Source organism: Triturus cristatus, chromosome 11 (assembly GCF_964204655.1).
Source record: "Triturus cristatus chromosome 11, aTriCri1.1, whole genome shotgun sequence".
Taxonomy (NCBI): Eukaryota; Metazoa; Chordata; class Amphibia; order Caudata; family Salamandridae; genus Triturus; species Triturus cristatus.
The window spans coordinates 859,161,101-859,184,129 of NC_140594.1; the positions used below are offsets into that span (position 1 = coordinate 859,161,101).

Sequence of the window (23,029 nt, forward strand, 5' to 3'; positions counted from 1 at the left end):
AGACAAAACAGAGGCCACATGGATTACTGTATTGTATCAGACATCGGTAAAATTGTCTGCCAATTTCCAGGAAGGCAGATCTTTTGTAGGTTGTATCTTAAAGAAAGCCCAAACTAGTCCTTTTTATTGTATTGTATTGCAGGATTTTCATAATGCTTCACACCCCTTAGGAGGATACGAAGCACTTCAATTTCCAACGGTTCCCGTGTGCCCTTTCAAAGGTGTGTCTTTGGAAGAGTGTTGGATGTATATGGCTTGCATGGGAGAGTTATGTTGAGGTGTGTGAGATTTGAAGACTTGCTACAAACGTGATGCGTGATGTGTGCGGCTCGTCCCCATGAACTGTCAGACAGTGTTAGAGGAGAAGAAGCCGCTCTTTCCTACTTACCCGTTTATATGCCTCATTGTCGTGACCTCTCTTTATAGCGAAGGTGTTTAGTGCTTTCCCATAGACATCTTAAACGGCGACTCTCCGAAGTTTGAAAACCTTTTCGCCTTAGCAAGCCATTATGTAGTTTCACTAACTTGTTCACTTTCTTTGTTAGTATTATGCCCCCACAAAAATAGAGTTATCGCATTTTGCTCAAAATGTACGCTTCAAATGTCACCGGGTAGTTATTTTTTTAATAATTAAACATCACATAATTTTAATAGATGGATACAGTGGTAAAGCCATGAAATATAATTACTAAACCAGCAGTATTGAATACAAATCCATGGAATAAAAAAAAACTTGAAACAGATAACAGAGTAAAAACATTGCCTTGGCATGATTCTGATTCGCGCGATTCTCAGGCACATTTCATTTATTAGTAAGTATTCTGTCCTTTTTCTTAGCAACAAACTTTTAGGCACCAATGTCACTTCTATACAACGATTCAATCCTGAAAGCATGTTCGTGACAGAGGCACTGTTTGCTAAAAAATTCTGCTAATAATTCCATCTTTTGCACTAAAACACAGGTGCATTTGCCACACTTGGCGACGCATCCCATGTAAGCTGGGCTTTGGAGCAAATTACAAGTGTGCTAAAGCAAACAACTGAGTTACACTTTCAAATTGGTAATATCAGATATTAGTTGTAAACAAATGGAACATCCGAAGATGGAGATCACTAGAATTGTCCTACTTTACCATGAAACCCCTTTTATACGAAATAATATGGAAAAAATGCAAAACTGTAACCGATTAAAAATGAGAAAGTCTGGGATAACTCTAAAGTGTGCTGAATCTTGTGAGTGTGATATCACGAAGAAAGATATTCCATCGCAAAGTGTGATAGCATGTAATCGGGTAACATGCTGGGGCATTCTATCTTGGCAAGAGGTGACATTACAAGGCAGAGCATATTATCTTGTGATGTGAGATATTACTTCTTAGAAGAAGATTTCCTACCATTTGGCAATGTTCGATTTTTGGGGTATGATATGTTGTGAAGTGAGATATTACAGGTTGGAGGGAGAGTTTATTTGTTAAAGTTGAGGTTTTAGAGAGCGTGAACCATATCAATGCAGGTACAAACTAACACCTTGTAGGGTGATGTTGGGTGTGTGTGTGTGTTAGGTATCTGCTAATGCCCCTAGAAGTGAGCATTGTGCACCAACAATGGATGGTGGGCTCTTACACACAGAAATAAGTGAGCACTGAAACAAGGTGCACATACAAAGACTGCAAAGTGAAGAGACACACACACATCTACAGCATGGAACATACACATGATAGAAAGAAAGAAGGGAGGCCCGCCTCACAGGAGCAAGAAACAACTGAGGGAAGGTATCTTACGCATGGGAGGATGAGACCACCAACAAGATGGCCTCTTGTGCACGGAAGGAAGAAATCCCTTAGGGAAGGAATACTGATGCACACGAAGATACAACTGCTCAGGAAAGGTTCTCCAACAGATAAAAAGAAGAGACCACTGATGCAAAGGGTAGTCACGCTCAGAAAGAAGAGATAGTGCTGGAAATGAAAGCTTACATACATGGGGATAAGAATGCTCAGGGAAGCATAATTTAGACAGGAAGTGGCCAGGGAAATATGTAAATAAGAAAACTAGACTGCTGAGAAGAAGAACACCCATGGACACTGGAAGTGAAGACCACCAAACAAATTGGGCTGATATGTGAACAAGAAGCTGAAGATTTAAGGGATACAGAAGTAAAAAATGCTGGGAGACAGGACAAAAGCATGGGAAGATAACACTACTGAAAGAAGGAGCACTCTTGCACATAGAAAGTAAAGGTCCTTGAGGAAAGGCATGCAAGCAAACAGTAGGAAGGAACCTCTCAAGAGAGGCCGCTGAGGGGAGATACACTTGTAAAGCTTTCTTGTGTTCAGGACGCTGAAAACTTCCTTAGAGTAATGACGAGGAGTGCCACGATGACTGAGGAACCCAGGAGAGCTGCAATCACAATAGTGGCGATGGCTCCAGAGCCCAGCGAGCCTGTGGAGGATGAAGAGAGACGACAGTGAGCATACACTCCACTCACTAGTGCATTCTGTAGCAGAACACTATTAATCTCTTGTTTTTATAGCACTTTTAAAGAACATCTTTATACATAATTCTAATTCCCTAATCAAAATTGGGAGTCAACTTCCGAAGGATGAAAGGCGAATATCTGAATATGCAACCTGTAGATCACTGCAGAGCTCACTAGTGCGCACCCAAGAAGTTGTGCTATCTTGCTGGAATGTGAGGAGTTCACTAGACCAATGATCGGTTCTAAGATTTTTCACAGTTATAGTCAAGCTCTTTCAGTGATCTTCCATTTGCAGTTCACTTCATTGATTGTTGACACATGCCAAACACTTTAGCTCAACGTCGATGTCACAACCCAAAGAACCCTTGGTATGGTGAGTGTGAGAAATTGGGTTGTTGGTTGTCTGGGGTGTGAGCATGGGTGAAGTAACAGCCATAATCACTTGCAGGGTGAACCACAAAAAGTCACTAAATTAATCTGTGCTTAACCATGGGTAACTTGGCACAAAAAGCAGTCAGGCTTAACGTAGAGGCAATGCATAAAGTGTTTATGCAGCACACTAACAGTAATAAAGTGAAACACAAATTCATATGTATTAAATATGCCTAGTTGATAAAAACCACTGCATATAAAAAGAGCACAACAACAATTTGTCTTAGAATTACTATTAAAAAGACAGCTTAAAAACTCGTCGAGAAATATTATATTAATACTGGTGCTAGCAACAATTTTACACATAGGATGTAAAGTGCATTTGGAGAGACAGTTGAAAAACTCATCAAAATATATATATATCACAGTACCGGTGCCAGTAAATGAGAATTTGAATAAAAAAAAAAAAAACACAACACAAGTCGAAATCCCATACCAATGTAGAAAAAAAGAGTACATTTTATTAATTTATTTGACAATACAACAACAAAAATCCAATCAGTAGAACTGGAGCTTTGATTTTTTAAAGTTTTAATAAAAACTAGCATCAACTGAGGACATCTAATCACGCAAGACTGGGTAAAAGTTGCAAAATGTGTCCGACCGCGATGGAGTGCAGTTCTGATACAAGAAGTGAATTGGGCCCGGTCAGCTTTTACCTTTGAACTTAGAAAATGTTTTGAGAAAAATGTTCTGAGAAGGGAAAATGCAGGGGGCAAAGCTGTAGGCTGTGTACGGTGAGGGAGCGTCATTGTCAGGGAGCCTTGGGTCAATGCTGCGGTGAATATTTCTATGTTTTGAGACTTAGTCGAGACTTTCAAGTGGGACGAAGCAAGCGGCTGTAGCCAAAGACAGTTCCAGGTGTTCCGATACCCCTTTGGAGAAGGACCACTGAACAGGATTTGCTGTTGTGGAGAAGAACATAGCGGGAGAAGCTGTGAAGTCAATCTGACCACCGATGCACCTTGGGTGGATAGGCAAGCAGCTTGGTCCCAGTCTCCTCCTGGCTGTCAGAACAGTTTTTTGCAAAACATTGTCTATGTCCTAGTTTTGGTATTAGGCCTCTTGGACACCTTTACAACCAAGGGTCCAGGACGTTGCGGGACACCACTTGGGTGGTCAGGACTCATTCAGGCTGGGTCCAGGTGCGGGTTCAAGAGGGTGTTAGCCCTTTGTGTCCCTGAGGCTGTGAACAGGAGACCATCAAACTAGCCCTTAAGAGTCTCTCGGATAGTCCTGGGTTCAGATGAAAATCACAACAGCAGGGTTAGCCTCTGAGGGTTCAAGGCAGGCTCCAGGTAGCAAAGCAATCCTTCCAGGTACAGCAAAGCATCCTTCCAGGTACAGCAAAGCATCCTTGCATACTGCTCAGCAGGTCACAGCAGTGGTCAGTCATGTGAGAATCTTTCCATAGGCCCAGGAGTGAACTGAATAGTCGGTCAGAAGGTCCTCTTTTTTATCGGCTGGTGTCCTTCCTCTGGAATGTGGTAGAAACTTCTAGTAAGGTTCTTTGAAGTGCACGGAATTTCCTGCCTTCCCTGCCTTGGCTCCAAGCTGGCTGCATTGACAATGTGAAGGTGATTAGTTTTTTGTGTGAAGGCAGAGAACACCCTATTCAGTTGCAAGTGGGTTGTGCTCAGCTTCATCCCACTACTCCATCCTGAACAGCAGATGGCCCATTCAGGCACACCTAATCCCTCTATTGTCTGACTGTCTGGGAGGAAGTTACAAACTCTGTCAATTTCAGCACAAAAATAGAGGTATGTAGGCAACAAAAATTTGGGGGAAGACAACCCTATGGTTGCAAGGTCTACAGTGAGTAATTGAAATCATAAAAATAAAGACGCAGATGGCACAGGGAATATTGGAAGTAAGATCTTATTTCCTATAAACAGCAGTTTTAAATAAACAAATGCTATAATTATGGCCAACCAGAATATTTAAGGATTCAAATTCAAGCAGTTGGAAGGACTCAAAAAAAGGTCTTTGAGGTACTAAAATCCCTTACTGACCATAAATGTGTTGATATCAACATTTTCCCCTCTAAGGACCTGTTTGACAAATCGCTCCCTTTGTTTACAATATAATCCTGTGTATTTATGATATTGCAGCTTTTCAGAATCGACTGAAACCTTCAGCTGACCTGGAAATATAAATGGCAACATTGACTGAAGCTCTATCAAAGCTCTGAGGTGACCAAGAAAAATGAATCAGTTGTTGGTTGAATGGAAATTCTTTTATTTCCCAGATACACAAACAGTGGAATCCCTAACAATGGAGATAATACCAGGATCTCTTTTTAAGCCATAACCTGCTCATGTCCAGCAGCTTATTAACCCAGTGGTTGGAGATGCAGTATGCCAATTCCTTCAGATATTCTTGTACTTAAGCATCGTATCAAGCAGCCGAAGAATTAATTTCTAATTTATATCCAGAACATATAGCAAATTATCAAAACTTTACTCTTCTGCTGGCACTGGAAAAGATTCTGGAAAGAGTTGTAGCGTTAACTATATGAATATCTGGAAACAAACAATTACTTGAATGACCAGCAGTGTGGCTTTCAGCCTGGAAGAGGCATGGAAACTGCAACACTGCTTATTAAGGAACAGGTCTGAATGGTTCTAGATGAAGGAGAATTAGCAGGTGTGATCCTTTTGGATCGCTTCTCTACGTTTGATACAGTGATTCACAGTACACCAATCTAACACCTTAAAAAGGCTGGGAAATCAAGGACAGTTTTGCAATGATTCACATCATTTCTAGAGGATTAAGTACAGTAAATTAAGATAGCTAAGCATTTCTTGCCTGCTCTAATATCTTCATGAGAAGTTCATCATTATATCTGGTGCTTTTTATCCTAGATGTACACCCGCTTTCCAAACCTATTCAACCATCAGCTGTACTGTTTCTCATATGCAGGTTGTAGGAAAGTATAATATTAGGTGGTATGGCTGGTTAGCCTCACCATGTAATATTGTTACAATGCCCCAAAGATGGTGCTTGGATTCACACTAATACATCTTTAGAGTAGTCCTGGTAGCATGGCAAAGAGCATTCAGGCTTTACTAGATGAACATGTGGTAGTGGTAGGTATACTTTATTTAGATATAAAAAAATATCTTTAAAAGATCAGCTCAAAGTTACACAGCAAAACATTTTAAATACAGAACCTTTGCATAAAAACGGTAGTTAATAGAAACTTCAAAATACAATAAAAAACTTCACCAATCTATCAATGGAAAAGGACTTAATGTGCAAAGTGCAATGTCCAGTTTAACATTTAAAGTGCATTTAGATACAAGTCTTTGACAAGGACCATGAGTACAGACCATGGACCGTAAAGTGACAGCCAATTGTGCAAAGCAACAGTTCAATAAAGAGGTATATGCAGCAGTTGAGAAATCATAAAATAAAAAGAAATAGCTCTTAAAAAAGCATAAAAGCGAACCAGCCCGTAATTACTTAAGAGAGCGGTAAGCATTTCGTAAGAAAATTGTAAAAGCAATGTTTAGACCTGTGTTTTCTGGCATTAATGCTGCAATAATTGCTTGTCTGCACGTTCGGATTCCCAGCCTGTTCCACTCAGTTTTCAGTTTACGTCTACGTTGTGACATAAAAGATGGACAAAGACAGACTATATGCTCCATGGTTTCGGGAGACATGCCGCACCCCCTGCAGATTACGGCCTCTGACAAACGGCGCCAGACGGGAAGATCTTTTAAAAATTGCCATTTGCCCAGTCTGGCGGCCATAAAGCTGGTTTTTAGGTACAGGGAGTAAGTGCAGGATAAATAAGATGCGGGGGCTAACCGACCATATGAAGACATTGTTGCCCAAGCATGTCTGCGTTTAGCAAATTGGGCTTTATCAATGATCAGGGACCTCATTCGAATACAGTTCTTAATGCTAGTTTTAACATGTGTTAAGCATTTCAGAGTACCGACATGGACTATAAGTAATTGACACGACTCAAGAGAAATCCGACACAAAGTTATAAAAATAGAGTATTTTAATCTTAAATTAGACACCAAAATGAACAGAATAGCATACATATAACCAGAGTTATACATTTTGAGGCAATATTAAATCAGTGCAGTAAAATACATAGACTAAATAACATTGCGGTCAATGGCAAAATCCAATAGTGACAATTGGTCACTTGCAGATCGAGCTGCTTGGGACCCTTATAGGTACATGGTCATGAGGGCCCCAGGACAGGCCACAAAGGTCAAATCAATTTGACTTGGTCCATGGAGTCCAGGTGCAGAGTTTCTTTGGCTGTCCTTGGAGCTAAACGTAAGCTGTGGGTGGTGCTGTTTTTACCACTTACACAGTGTTACAAGAAACAAGATGCAAATACACAACAGGTACACAGCTGCTGACGTCGGATGATGAATGACGGTGTTCTCTGTAGTTGCAGTGTTGAGTGTGGGGGTTGGTTACCGGATTGATGACCAACTAGCCTTGGCAACAGAAAGCACAACAAAAGATTCTGGAACTTCACTGCATCCGGGGAAGTAAACTGAAACTTCAGGGCAGACGAGACTCCAACTCCAACAATGCACTGGACTACCTGGATTTGGGCGATCCTTCGGAGGGCCTGATGGCCAGTGATTTGTAGATGTGGTGAGTGTTTTTACGTGCAGTTTGCAGGAGAGACTGAGGGTGCTTCTGGCTTCTACAAGGGTCCCTCTCTTCTGGGGTGTCGAGATTTGGACAAGGACGAGGGTCGTTCACACAGTTCCAAGTCTGTTGTCTCAGGGACAAAGTATTCCTCTTTTGCTTTGTGCTGGCAGGCAGAGTCCTGTTGTTGGTGACACAGGTCTACTCTTGGTCCTGCTTTGAAGTAAGTTGTTCAGATCTGAGGTACTGGTTTCAGGGGGGTCCCTTAAATCCTAGATTTAGGGGAGTTAAGGGTATGTAGCTAGTAGCCAATGGGCGGCTAGCCCTTGCAGCTAGTCTGCCCCAGAGGTGACCACATCCAGTGCTGTAGGCCACCTTTTCTGCCCAGATCCCACTATTTCTGCCCTCCTAAAGATGGCAGAATTAAATTATAGGTGTACAGACAAGTTGCCCACCCTAGAGGTGTGGCCAGCCTTCCTGGGGGTGTACACCTCCTGCATAGCTAATTTCCCACCTTGCCCAGGTGCAAGCACGTCTGGGGCAAGGGGAGGTCTCTTTCCCCCTCAGACCGACAGCCCAGACGCATATCATAGGCGACATAGCATTTGAAGCTCACTGCTTTGATGTGCCAATTCACTAGCCATCTGGGGAGGAGGGAGGTGTGAACTTCTTTGTGCCCATGCCTTTGTTCCTGACTCCTGGGAGTGACCTCACTGCCAGGCAGGAGGTCAGAATGCTTTCTTGGCAGCCGCAGACATGGGCAAGCACGGGCTGGTCAGCCAAAGCACAGTAAAGCTGAGGGGGAACCAAGGGGTAACCTCTGAGGTGCCCTCTGTGTGCATGCCACGTCGCCCAGGGCATAAAAATCATTACTTATTTTAGTGGTACCATAATGGAGCTGCCAATCTGCATTTGGAGCAAAAAATGGGAGGTGACCATACAAAAAAGAGACACTTTCCTACACAGATAATACCCAACTGATGATCCACCTCAATGAGCATGCTCCAGCTTCTTTAGTTCGCCTGCACAACTGTATGAAGTCAGTCCAACAGTGGATGGCATACAGATTTTAGAAACTATTCCAAACACGTCATAATTAATTATTCTGAGAAACAATAAACTTCGCTGTGTAGAGGCTGTGTGGCCCAGTAGCCAGGGCATGTTCCCATGTCTGGCAGCTAAGGTAAATCTTTAGTGATATCTTAAATGGTGAACTATCAATGCAATCCCAAATAAATATGATCTACAGCGCATGTTATGCTCCTTTCCCCTTCTCCCAAAAGAGATGTATGTCAACAATATATTGGCATGCCTGGATTCCAAATTGGATTATTGCAATATTTTGTACCTGTATCTGCAATTACTGTAGGATAATAAAAATGGAAACACGTTCAGAACGCAGCAGGTGATCTTGCATCAAAGAAAAATTATCATATCTCAGGTGCACAAACAATCCATAAGGTGTACTACCAGAGAGAAATGTTTTGGCTTTCATCTTTGATAAATTACTCAACGTTGGACATCTCTCTTCATTGTGAGGGTCAACTCCTGCTTTAAAGTCACATCTAAAAGAAGAGCCTTAAGAGGGGGTCGTACTTTTAGATACTTAGATGGTAGGATGTGGACTCGATTGTCTCATGGAGTGAGACAGATTAAACAAATCCTCCCTTTCAGAGACGTCCTTAAGACTTTCCTTTCATATGTTGCTTAGCTTATGCTTACTGTACCAAAAATATAGTTCTAAGCACCAAGAAGCCAATGCGGTTGTGCTTTATAAGAAGCACATCAGAAACAACATACATCTACCATAATGTCCCAGTTACTTGGGGGGGTGGAGCTAACTGCCATGCTGTCGGCAGAACACGTCGAGAGCTCCTCGCTGGCCCGCGAGCCCCCAGCCCTTCCTGGCCACCACACCCAGCATCGGGCGACGCCCGAGTGCCCCCAGACTATGGAGGCTGCAGTGGGGGTGGCGAGTGTAGGAGCGGGTGCTCCTGATCAACGGAGAGCGCCTCCTCCTCACATATAAAATTGCAGCTCCGTAGTAAAGTCGAGACAGTGGAGCCTGCCTGTGCAGATTGGCAGCGGCACCCAGGGTGGTGCTTTAAGAGGGGTGGTTTCTTCCCCCCCCTCTTTGTCTCAGGGATCGGCCCAGAAGCAGGGGCCTGCACTACTCCTTGCAGCCCCTGACACTGCAGGCTGGGCCTCCTTGATGGCTTCCTCTTGGCGGGGGGACTTGCAGAGGTGTAGACAAAACGCCACACATGGCTGCAGGGTGAGGAATGCTGCAGCTGGATGGGGTGACCTCCCAGGCCCACGAGCACCTGGATGGTTGGTTGAGGGGAAGATGGGGGTCTTGTGACTAATCGGTTCCCCCCTGCTGCTGGTCTCTGGGGGGAGTGGCCGGGTAGCCTGAGGGGATCCCGCTGCTGTGTGTGGGCCCCTGTATAATCCGTCCCATGGAGGGTGGGTACTCTCTGAAGAGAACTATCCTCCCCCCAGATAGGTGCCCAGCTACCTGCCTTGCATTGACTGTTACTGCCCTGGATGGACCCGGCTGTTAGTGTTTCACCACCACCACCCCCCCCCCCTCCAAAACCTTGGTATTTATCAGATGTTTTTGCGACACCCTTGTTGGAGCTGAGGGACCTAGTTGGCTGGGGATCTCCCTGGTTGCCTGTGGAGGAATTTCAGGACAGCTGCAATATTTGTTGAGAGGTGGGGAAGTGGTTCCACTCCTCATTTTCATTCTGAGGGTGGCCTTAGTTCCCCCTGACTGCTTTGTGCCCCTATGTTGCCACTGCCGTGGTTGTGGCAGACAGTGCTACGCCTACTGGCATTGTTGCTGCTGACTTTCCATACTGGACTTGTGGGACTGGACTCGCTTATACACCCTGGGTATGGGTCTCACCCAGAGATCCAAGGATGATGCCCTAACAAGCCCCCCCCCCCGAGGAGGGGATCAAGCAGGGCGCTGGGGGCAGGGACACCTCCCACATGGACAACAAACTTGATAAGTTACTAGCCGCGACTGATGCTACCGGGTGCACCTGGAGGTAAAGATTGACTCTATTGCGATTGAGCTAGGTCTCATTCGCGAGGAATCTAAGAATGGAGGGGAGGGTGTCTGCCTTGGAGGCATCAGTTCAGGACCTAATGCCTGAGGCTTAAACCACGGTATGCCATCTCATAGAGTTAGAGGCGCATACTCAGTGACTGGCTTCCAGGCTGAACGACCAGGAAGGAAGGGCCCTCCATGACAACATCAGGGTCATTGGGCTAACAGAGAGAGTGATGGGTGATCACATGCTTAGTTTTCTGGAGGACTTGCTCTAGGAGGTTGTAGCCCAAGAGGGTCAAAGTTCTATGCTCTGGACCGGGCACACAGAGTCCCTGCTTTCCCTCCTAAAGTGGGGGCCCCACCCCACCCAGTGGTGGCCTGTCTCCTCCTTTTCTGCAATAGAGAGTTCCTCCTTCAGCAAGCCCGCAACCATGGCCTCTTCGTGATGGAGAATGCTGCAGTATCACTCTATCCTGACTTTACTTACCAGGTTCAAACTCAGTGCATTTCTTTCATCACAGTTAAGAGAAGACTTCATGAGCTGAGGTTGCCCTATTCCCTGCTTTTCCTGGCCCGCTTGAGAGTGCAGGCGGAGGAGATGACTCATTTCTTTCTGGATCCTGCTGCAGCATGGGGCTGGCTGGAAAGCTATGGCAAGGGGACAATGCACCTCGAGCCTGCAGTTCTATTCAGTGGCAAGAAGTGAACCGGCCTACTAAACAGCAGGCAGCCGAGGAATGGATGAGGGCAGTGGAGACAGAAGCTTCCCTGAGATATGGTAGGAGCTCACCACATCCCGAGACATGTTCCCGCAGGTAGTCCACTTCGAGCTTTGTGAGCTCCACGGTACCAAGACTAGAGGACAACCTGCAGGGGTTACTCCAGGCATGTCAGATGGCAATATTTGATCTTATTTAGAAAGGCGTTTGCCTCGTTGGTGGTGCTGTGATGTGGTGGCTACATTGTATTCTTTGGAATTCCCTTGACTTGACTTTCTACTGACCGGGGGGAGCAGGGCATGTGCGGGTGGCTTGTAGTATATGCAATATTTTTCACTCTACTTCCCACTGTCTATCAGACTGGGTGGGCTCTCTCACCTATTGAGCATTCTGACATGGACTTGGTTGGCTCTTGTTGATGGGCCCTAGTTTGTAGGCTACTTGCCTCACTTTAAAAAATCGCATTAGTAAATTGGGGATTATGGAGTGATGCTCACCTGATAGTTAAGACACAATATTTTGTAAATAAAAATTATTAGAGTGGTGCACACAAGGAAGGAGTATTTACCCTATGCTCCTACACTGAAATCCCCAGGGTGGGAGCCCTGTACAAGATTAAACAAACCGTGGGCACACACTATACATACAAAAAACGGTTAGTTTCCGTGCAGTAGTTGTTTGTGGTCAAACATTAACATAAGGAAGAAAGTATGTTTCACATGAATAATGCAATCATCCAAATCTTTGGCGTCAGCAGAGATCTTTTATTTGTAGATCTTGTTCACAGTTCATGTAGGGGGGTTGTGGGAGTTTTTTTTTTTTACTGTTCGGTTTGTTAGTGGTGCGGTTGTGGCAGGAGTGGTTGTATTCTATGGCTGGCGGCTGGAGCTCCGGTCATGTGGCTGGCTTTGGGGGCAGTGGAAGGCATGACTGATTGTTGGAATGGTTGACCGAATACGGCTGATTACCTGGAACGCTTGGGGCCTCTCTAAGCCCTCTAAGCGTTACAATGTTCTGGCCTATTTAAAGCAGAGGGGGGCGCAGGTTGCGTTCCTACAAGAGAACCATCTGTTGAACTCGCAAGAGATGGCGACAGCAACTGTACTGCACTGCTAACTCCGCATTTGTGAGGGAAGCCTTTGTTTGGATCAGACCTAGGGTATCATTCCAATTACATCAGGCAGTTATAGACCCTGAAAGCAGGTATGTGCTAGTGCTGAGATGACTGGATAGCAAAGATGTCGCCTTGATTAATGTTTATGCCCAAAATATCGACCAACCTTCATTCTTGACTATCTTGACACCCCTTATAGTAGGAGGGGACTTCAACTGTATGGCGGACATTTCTCTGGATAGGTCCCACCCCCATTGCACTTGCACTTACGCATGAATTAGCAGAAGTTTTACTGCGCATGAGTGCAGCATTGGGGCCTGGCAGATTGCTGGAGGGTGCGGTACTCCAGGGTCCGGGTTTACTCCTTTCACTCTGGCTTGCAGGATTTAGAGGTATGGTTGGATCGGGTGCTATGTTGTGGCATGTTAGAGGGTGGTGCATGCGGAGTACTTAGCGCAGACCTATTCTGACTACCGTATCTGCTAGGCACTTTCAGGTGGTACCCTGGTATGTCTTGTATCGGTACTTGGAGGTTGCATCCGGCCCTGCTTGAAGATCTGGCATTCCGGATCTAGCTCGGTGGGCAGGTGACTAATTATTGGATTGACAACGTGGGCTCAGCATAGTCGTTAGTTGTTGAATGGGAGTCTTTCAAGGTGGTTGTCCACACTTACTGCATTGCCAGTAAGATGGAATGCGCAACGAGCTGCACTCAGACATTAGACAGCAGGAGTCGGTCCTAAATGGCTGCCCCTGGAGTTGGGCGAGACGCCAGAGGGCAGATAGCGTGTACTTGCTGAACGGGTAAAATTGTTTGCTATGGTGGAATGCCTGCAACAATATGATTACAGGGCTTATATTGCAAGGGCACATGTAGAGAGGGTCAAGTCAGGGAGCATGGTGGCCTAGCTCCTTTGGGAAGAAGAGGCAAAGGGGCATGCTATCCTTCCTGTTAAAGACTCTGCAGGCCAAAACGTGTTCAAGCAGGAGGACTTTAATTGCACTACTATCGTGCTCTGTAAGCAGTGGGTGTGGGGGTTTAATGAGTCGGACGTACTGTGTTATATTGAGGATTCCTTCCCACCAGTACTGGATCCTGCCACATGGAGTGAGTGGATACTGTTGCTACTGTGCAGGCAGTTTGGGTGCAATCAAGGAGATCGCCTGGGTCAAGGTCCTGGGTCAGATGGATTGCCCATAGAATTCTACTCCACTTACTCTGCGGCCATTGAAGCTTTTAACAGAGTGCGATAGCTAAGACTGCTTCTGCCCTCTTTGCACGAAGCCACAATTGTGTCTCTACCCAAGAAAGACAAGGATCCACTGTTGGTAGACTCCTACCACCCCCTCTCTATACTTAACACAGATTATAAGATCCACAGCAAGGTTCTGGCAAACAGGATCTTGCCACATGTGGGCAATTTGATTCATCCTGATCAGACAGATTTTATTCCCTCCCGTAGTACCCTGCCTAATATTCGCCAGCTGATTCACATCGTGGGTATGCAGGAAACTTTCTCACCAAACGACCTGGCATTATCTGTAGATATTCGGAAAGTGTTTGATTCCCTGCGCTAGGAGTTTTTGTATGCTACCTTACTTGGGATGAAGTTTGGAGCAGCTTTCGGTAAATGCACTAGGCTATTGTATACTCAGCCGATGGCAAAAGTCTGAACTGGATTGGTGATATCAGCAGCGTGCACAGTGGAGCAGGGCACTCAACAGGATTGCCCCTGGTCCTCTCTATTATTTGCGCTGGCTCTAGAGCCATTTGCACTACAGTGCAGCAAGGTGGACACTATCAGGGACCGCAGGTATCGGGAGATCGCTTGTGTATCTCGCTATATGCGGATGACATGCTACTGTATCTGCACAATGGGCCATCTGATTTGGAGGGTGCAGTGTCACCTTGTCAGCTTACAGGTGTCTGACTGTCCTAGAGGTTAACAAGCATAAGTCTTGTGCCTACCCCCTGTGACCTGGATCGGAAGAGGATCCCCCCTCCACTGCTGTGCCAGTGCTGCGCCGGGAACATGCCTCCATACGTTACCTGGTAGTTGATGTTTATAGATCTCCAGACTGCTTTTTGAGGGGAACTTTGCCCTATGGCGGGCAGTTGCCTTTTGGAGCCCCCTGCCTATATCAGCCAGTAGTCGGACAGCCATCTCAAAGATGATTCTGCCGCAGCTCCTCTATTTATTTGTGACGCTGCTGGTCGAGCTCCCTAAGACGTATTTTTAGGAATACTGTTACAACCTCGATTGTGCACGGAGAGAATGTCCTAGGGTGAACAGCATGCTACATATGGGCACCGGCATTACAGAGGATACGAACTAGGGTTCCATATACCTGCGAGCTCCCCTTGATGATTCCTTGGTATTGACAGCACCTGGGAGGTTGGGCCAATCTACGCTGTGGCCCGAGGCAAGGCTCACCATACTGGGTGACCTCTGTGCGGGGGTGAAGCTAGTGCTTTCTTGGATTTGAGGGAGATGTAGGAACTTCTGGCGGGGCACTTCCTGTTACATGGGGAAGGGTGGGTTCTACAGAGCCTCTGAAGGATGTGTGTCTCAGCTATCTGTTACTTATAATGGGAATGACGAGGGTGGTCTTGCTGCGCTATAGAGTCCTGTTGAGAGGTGCTCAGGTGGACCTGTTGCAGCTGCACCAATGCTGGATGATGGACTTGGAACCGGTGTTCTGTGACTCTGCCTGGAAGAAAATCCTGGTGTTCATCCGCAAGGTGTCCCAAAATGCTATATTTAAACTTATTCAGTTGTATTTCGTGCCCTAAGCGTATCTCACCCCTAAACATCTTCATACCATGTTTCCTGGGGCTTCGTAGGTGTGTCCCCAATGTCACGCGACCGAGGCGGGGTTCTGCCATATGGTATGGACTTGCCTGGTGCTGGTTCCTTACTGGGCCACTGTCCTGCAAGTAATTTGTCAGGCCACAGACCGACAGTTTGAGTGCTCCTGCAGCTATGTTTATTGGGTATTCATGTTCGAAGTGCAGCGCGGTATGTGACAAACAGGTTTACTGATTTGACGCTTGTGCTTGCCCGACGCCAGTTGACGATGAGCTGTAAATATCCCACTGGTCCTGGCTTGGGTAGATGGGGGCAGGAGTTGACTAGATGGGCAGATTGTGAGAGGAAGAAGCTTTAGAGGGAGGAGGCCAGGAGAGTGCGTAGAGTCCCAACTTTACCTGCTTGAGATGCAATACTCGTGGCTTGCCCAAGACTAGATGCCCTGGGCTGGATTTTACCTGAGGGAGTGGTCACTGCGGTGCCCTTGCCGGAAATAGGCAGAAGACTACTGTCCCCGTCCCCTGCTCCTTCTCCCGAATGTGGGAGGCCCCTGCTGAGTGAGAGGTGGTTGCTCATGTCCTAGCTCTTGATAGAAGAAAGTTACTTTGCTGTAATTGTTTTCTGCCTAGCTTTCCAAGTTCTGGTTATTTCCTTGTTATATCGTTCTCCTTCCATGTATGTACTTCCAGCTGTTACCGACCAATAGCGGTGATGGATCTTGTGACTAGGGCTGGAAAGAAAGACTCTGATGAGGAAGCCTTGGTCTTGCAGTACAGACAATGAGCAGACAGCCATAGCCCCATTACTACAATGCCAATCTTTAACATGACAGTCGTTATCTGTAGTAATGGACCAAACAATATGCATGGTGATGTATGCCAACAAAACCTTGCAATGCGTCTAACTGGTGATAAGCACGTTACTACTCCTAAGTTAATATACATACATCTTATCTAAAGTGGGGCCGGTAATCTTATTTGGGGTGCAAATTCCAGCTTGCAATCAAAATCTAACTACCTTGTGGATGTAAATCACAGGGATTTTCCCCTGCATTTTGCAAGAGAAAAAACCTGCTGGAAACCGCAAGAACAAATTGTACAAAATGTTGTTTTGCAGGCACAGTAATGAGTGAAGTCATGAACAAAGTGTGTATGACTCCTCATTCCTGGATACACAAACTGTAATCGGGTGCTAATTGTGCCATATAAGGCTAGTGAATTCAACTTATGCAAAGTGATATCTTTTTTTTAATAGTAACCAGCGACAGCACTCTCGCTAAGGCGGAGGAGCGTCGCCCCACTGAGTTCAAAGGAAAATAAAATGAATATAATGCATCGTTAATAATGTTACGTTATTATAAGTTTCTTTTTTGTACGGAGTCCTAGCCAGGTTATGTCGGGCGGGGCTTGACTGTCCTCACAGGAAGGAGGAGTGGTTGCTGAACCATAAGTGTGTATGACGGTTTGGCCGCCCGTCTTGAGCCGGCCAAACTATCATGCATGTTCTCCACCCGGCTATATTACAAGGCCGGATGGAAAACATGCACAGGCTCCCACTCTCTGTCTGAGCGACGAACTAGGGCGTTCAGACCAATCACGATTCTGCTGTCATGCTGGTGACAGCAGCATCGTGATTGGCTAGGGGAGTCTGGGAGCTTATACGCTTCCTGCTTCCTGGAGACTACAGAGGACGAGCGGCGACCAGCAGGCAAGTGAGCTTTTCTTTTCTTTCTTCTTTTTGTGCAATTCCCCCACCCCATCACTACATTTCCCTAGCAGCTGCCCCTGATAGTAACTAGGTCTTCCCTGACTTATCGAGATTTTATGATCGTAGTCACCACACTAACACTGTCATTTTGTATTGGCGTGAAAACCCACATGCCTTGTGCACAAGTACATGTCTAAGCTTATCACAAAAAGCAGGTTGGAAGTATAATGTCTGACCCACATTAAGCACAGTAAAGCCTAGTTTGAGAGGCAGAAGTAGGAACTGTCCCCCCGAGGAGAGTCCATCAACCCGTGTTATGCCCCATGGGACATGCGGAGGCCCCCGATCCTACATTGTCGATTTTAGATAGTGCGGCTGAAAGTAACATCTGTACGTCCACTTCTACCCTGACCGTGTTGAATGTACCGATTGTTCTTTTCCTGACAACTGCCCCCACAGCAGGACCGGGGTGTATCACTCCATTCACCATCATGAAGATCGCAGACCCACTGAGGGGAAGCCCGAGGACAGACAGACTCCTTTATTGGCGATGCTGGCTCAGGAAGCACACTGAGCTGTAAACCACCAAATTAACTTGCCCCTAGACCCGGAAGCTCTTTCTTGCAGCTATACTGGAGGATAGGACAATCAACCAGAAGGTAAAGTTGGTGACAGGAATTAACATGAAGTGGCCTCGGTGTGACCTGGAAGTTCTCAATAATGATTACCATTGTAAGAGAATATTCTAGCATAGAGGGAGAATTAATATACTAGCAAATATATTAAACAAGGCAGCTGTAAAGCCACAAGAAAGTGAGTACCGATCATCCAACTCAGGGTGCAACCACATTACTTGGGCAATATAAAGTGCTTCTTGGGCAGGAGAACTAGAAGCTAATGAACAAGTCCCTATATATACATGTGTTTAAAGCACACTGTACATCAACTGAGGAGTGAAGAAAAAAATCTCACATGAGAACCATAGTAAAGCAAGTATTGTTGATCTGTTAAAATGAGGAAAAGACGAGAGCAATAGAGGAGAGTGAAGGAGTAAGGTAAACAGTGATAAATAGCTCAAGAGTGGGGGAGTAGAAGGAAGTGTGAGTTCAAGTTAGGATGAGCATCTATATTTGGCAATGTCGAGAAAGAGGTCCACCTCAGGCTTGAGCGACCTGAGAAGAGGAAGATGGAGCGAAAAGAAATTGCACTTTGCTTCTGTTAATTTTTTCATCATGCTCCTTTCTGATAAGATTCAATTCCAGGTAGATTCACAACCTATCCAACTAGACTTTCATACATATGTTAAGGCTGAGAATCTCTTTGGAGTGGGCAGCATACATTTGTTTTAAACAGTACACTATCTTCACAAGTTCAAATAACAAGTGCCAGTGTCTGAGGTGTTATTGCCATGTGAGCACGTTGGTGCCACGCAAACGCCAGTGCATCTGTAAGGCCATAGAAAGAGGTTGTCCTATCGCTGCTCTAAACTTATGTAACTGGAAATGTAAGGGGTAGGAGCAAAGAGATCTCCAATCAAACGTGTAATACAAAGAGTATATCGTTTTATGGGGGTCAATACAAACAGTAGTCAAGAGGGGCAAACGCTACCTCCAGCCTTAGTGAGTCCTGCCAATTTGCGCAGGGCCAAAGGATCTGTACGTGGAGCAGCAGTTGGGTTGTGGATAGTGTGTCAACAGAGGTAAGTGAGCTTGTTGGCCCTATAGCTATCATAAGGGTAAACGAATGCAATGCAATTTTGTGTCAACGCAGCATGGGTGATGGGGACTTCAGAGTGGTAAACGGTACTGATCCAGCGCTGGGCCAACATCTTACAATTGATTATCCGATAGGTCTTTTCTTTGTCGACGGAGAGGTGAAGGGGGTTAGCATTAGTCAAACACATCTAAATAACTTTGTAACCCATCTGGTACACAATAATAACTAGGAATCAGAAAATAAAGTTAAAAGGTTTTATTACAAGTTAACAGTCAGGATAATGTAAATGCATCTCAATGCCATCCTTTAAAGGTACAGGACAACAATGGGACAGCTAAACCTCCTGAAGAAGTTCAGGCAGGCGCATCAGCATGAGGCAAACAAAAAGTTGCGTCACAGCAATACAGAATATTAACAGTTGAATCTGACGCTCAGAGAAGAGTCTCCGAACCTCTCTGATAAACATGAGTAATGTATAAAGTCATTTAATTTAGAGTCTAAAAGAGTGATTAAATCTAAAGGGGTCTCAAAAGGGTCAGGGAAGTCAGAAAAAGAGAAATATGTGGGAAGGTGTCAACATCGCAAAAGCTTGGTTAAGTGTCTTCCAGGGATAGGGAAGTAAGTGTTAGCCTAAACCCCACTTGGAAAATAATCAAAGGAGAAAACATAGAGGTCTGTACCTCACAAAGTTCAAAGGAGAAATGGCCAACATCAACCAGTTAGAACACCAGTTAATAGCATACAAATGTTCACACCATTAGGGGCTCCATTGTCCTTTCCATTCTCACATTGTGAGCTGCAACATTAATGAATTCTCCCAGACCAGTCCTGTGAACAATATTGACCATGGTTACCCGCAACTCCTCAATACATTACAGAATAGGAACTGTAAATTAATGTTCTGGCTCTCCATGTTCTTTGTCAAGGTCCTCTTCTGAGGCTCTCTATCACTAGGACAGTGTTACACATATTCTCAAACTAATAAACCATGTGAACGTGCCTACAAGAAAAAAGACATGCAAGCAGAAATGGAAAAGCAGGAGGGGCGTGGCCAAGCAGGGACTGGAAATGGCCACGTAGCATGTGAGCTCCGTCGCCCGACTTAGCCCTTAACTATCCTCTTCATCGATCCGCAGCGCCCAGACGTGATCCCGAGTGTCGGATCGTTGGAGGAGCCCGTCCGCCCCGGCCCGGCATGTGGATTATCGAAAACGAGGGAGCGAGTGCCTCTACAAGATCGCGGCCAGCTCACGTCTCGGCAGCCGGGGCCTGTGGTAACGGCTGCGGCCGCCGTGAAGACCCGGGCCGCTCCGCCCCTCTCAACGCTGGTGCCGCGGCCTGTACGGCGGCTGTGAACCCCCCCCCCCCCCTCCCTGCTGCTGATGTTACCTTGAAGACTTGGCCCGCTCCGGAGTGGCTGGCAATATTGGCGGTCCCGCGGGAGGTTGGCGGGAGCTGTGGGTGACCCTTGCTGCGATCCAAATTGAGCGCGCCGGCGGCGGGTCTCAAAATGGCGGCGGCGCGGCTCTAACTGTGGGAACTCCCGTTCACTGCCTGAATGAGTAGCGGTGTTTGGCGGCAGACCACGGAGGGACCCACCTCATTGATAAACAGCTGATGTGCCCAGATCCGAGTGACCGGTGGAGCTGTCGGGACCCTGCCTGAGCGGGGACCGCGCCGCAATGCGTATGGAGAGTATCCTGGACCTGCAGTGACGTAGCAGGTGCGATATCACGCCACAGTGCAGCTAAACAGAGGCGAAACAACAGGTGCAACACCCTTGATGCTGGCAGCCTAATCTGGGGACTTTCTCGCTCCCATAGCGTTGTGCGTCGTTGGGACTGCCAGGCGTCGGGGGCGCACTGTACTGTATAGAGGGGGGTGACGCCAAGTGCCCTGGTCTGACGCCGTGGATTACAGCTGAACGTGGTGGCACCGCGGGCCCTGGTGTGGAACTGTCGGTGACTGCCCATCAGGAGGAGACAGTGGTTTCGCTGGGACTCTTTCTCAAGCGCGGCCCCTCCATCGACCTCAACACGAGCCGCTGTCTAGCGCCTGGGGAGTGGAGCTTCGACTGTGTGGGCCACGGGTGTGACGGCACGGGTGCTGGTCCCGACACCCCGATCGGTGAGCTGTGTGTATCGTTTCGCCTGCCCGCCCCCCCCCCTCTGTTTCTTACCCTGAATCGGCTAACATCTTGCGCTATGACGGACCGTGTCAAGGGATCCGGGGTCAAGGCGGCGAAGTCGGTCCAAACAAATAAATTGGACAGATATACGATCTCTAAGGACCCGCAGCGGGGGCACCAGCAGGAAGAGGGTGAGCAGGGAGGACCTGGACCTGAGGAGCAGAAATTCTCCCTTAAAGACGTCATGGAGGCAATAACGGGGGTTAAGACCTCTTTGGACTCAGTGGCTATTGACATCAACATTATCAGGACCGACCTGGGGAAACTCAATGAAAAGGTGAAGCAGGTGGAAATCACGACTGCCGGCCTGATGAGTGACGTAGCGCAGCTGCAGAGGTAGGTCCGCGACCTGCAGGACTCCCGGAACCTCACAGACCTCAAGTTGGATGATTATGAGGGCCGTCTTTGCCGCAACAATCTTCGCATCATAGGAGTCCCGGAGAAATCAGAGGGACAGACTCCTCATCTATTTGTCAAGGACCTTATCCTCAAGCACCTGCGGCCCAAGGGACTCAGTAAATTCTTTGTGATCGAGCGGACCCACGGGGTCCCGGGCGGCCGACCCAAGCCGGGCGCTCCCCCGCAGCCTATGTTGGCCCGTGTCCTAAACTATCGAGACTGAGATGTGATCCTTCAAAATTCCAGGGCCGGCACTCCCCTCCGATATGAAAATGCTGAAAACTCCTTCTTCCCAGACTTCACGCAAAGGGTGCAGAAAGAACGAAGACTATTTTTGTCTATCAAGCGCGTCCTGAGAGAGAAAGGCCTAAAGTACTCGATGCTGTTCCCGGCTTGGGGGGGGCGGGGGGGGCGGGGGGGGCAGGGGGGATGGGCGGTGGGATCCATGGCTCCACACCTAATCGGGACTACTGATTTATTGTTGGACATATTTCAATTATGTAGTCAAGGGGTGACATTGATGTAGCTTAGGGCTTGGACACGGAGCTCCCTGCTTTACCCCTTTGGATCGTTTTTTCCTTCTTTCCTTGAATTTCTAGGGCGACAGGCACTCTGCAAGTTGTTAATGGGCAGTTTCGAGCCCAGAGGGCAGGGGAGCAGGCCGGGGGGTTGTTGGGTAAGGGTCTTTTTGTCTGTTTTTTGTTTGTTGAATTCGATGTTATGACGATGGTACAGTTTCTATTTTTAAAGGGTTTCAATACCACACGCTAATTCTGACGTGACGCACCTTGCAGAGCAGCTGACTCGGGGGTCGCTGTTGACCTTTTGGTCTTTTAAGGGCCGTTGTATCGCTGCTGCTATTTGTGACTGAATTTGTACTTTTACCTTGTATAATCTGCTGCTAGACCGCTTTCTGTCTTTTACTGTGTATTTTAACTTGTACCAGGCTTATCCCCCACATACTCGCACCTTAAAAACAGCCACTCTCACCTGCTGCTTGAGCGGGACCCCTTCCTTTTGCGCTGTGTCCGCGCCATCTTGGGACAGTCTCGGGTGTGTGAGCAGACGCCATATTGGTAGGGGCACCAGCATCATTAGGTGACAGAGTATAAAACAGGGCACATGCAAGCGCGCAGCCTAATTCTGACGTGACGCACCTTGCAGAGCAGCTGACTCGGGGGTCGCTGTTGACCTTTTGGTCTTTTAAGGGCCGTTGTATCGCTGCTGCTATTTGTGACCGAATTTGTACTTTTACCTTGTATAATCTGCTGCTAGACCGCTTTCGGTCTTTTACTGTGTATTTTAACTTGTACCAGGCTTATCCCCCACATACTCGCACCTTAAAAACAGCCACTCTCACCTGCTGCTTGAGCGGGACCCCTTCCTTTTGCGCTGTGTCCGCGCCATCTTGGGACAGTCTCGGGGGTGTGAGCAGACGCCATATTGGTAGGGGCACCAGCATCATTAGGTGACAGAGTATAAAACAGGGCAAATGCAAGCGCGCAGCCTAATTCTGACGTGACACACCTTGCAGAGCAGCTGACTCGGGGGTCGCTGTTGACCTTTTGGTCTTTTAAGGGCCGTTGTATCGCTGCTGCTATTTGTGACTGAATTTGTACTTTTACCTTGTATAATCTGCTGCTAGACCGCTTTCGGTCTTTCACTGTGTATTTTAACTTGTACCAGGCTTATCCCCCACATACTCGCACCTTAAAAACAGCCACTCTCACCTGCTGCTTGAGCGGGACCCCTTCCTTTTGCGCTGTGTCCGCGCCATC

General features: G+C 46.9%; 1 protein-coding gene across 3 annotated transcripts in view; it reads right to left on the bottom strand.

Annotated features, from left to right (window-relative positions):
* Positions 1-607: 607 nt before the first annotated feature.
* Positions 608-23,029, bottom strand: part of SNORC (secondary ossification center associated regulator of chondrocyte maturation) — a 308,685-nt gene continuing 286,263 nt past the window's right edge. For all 3 annotated transcript variants that reach the window (XM_085634694.1, XM_085634695.1, XM_085634696.1), the window contains exon 3: positions 608-2,442. In XM_085634694.1, the coding sequence (XP_085490820.1) occupies positions 2,333-2,442 (110 nt within the window). In that variant the 3' untranslated portion in view covers positions 608-2,332. The remainder of the gene's footprint in view (positions 2,443-23,029) is intronic.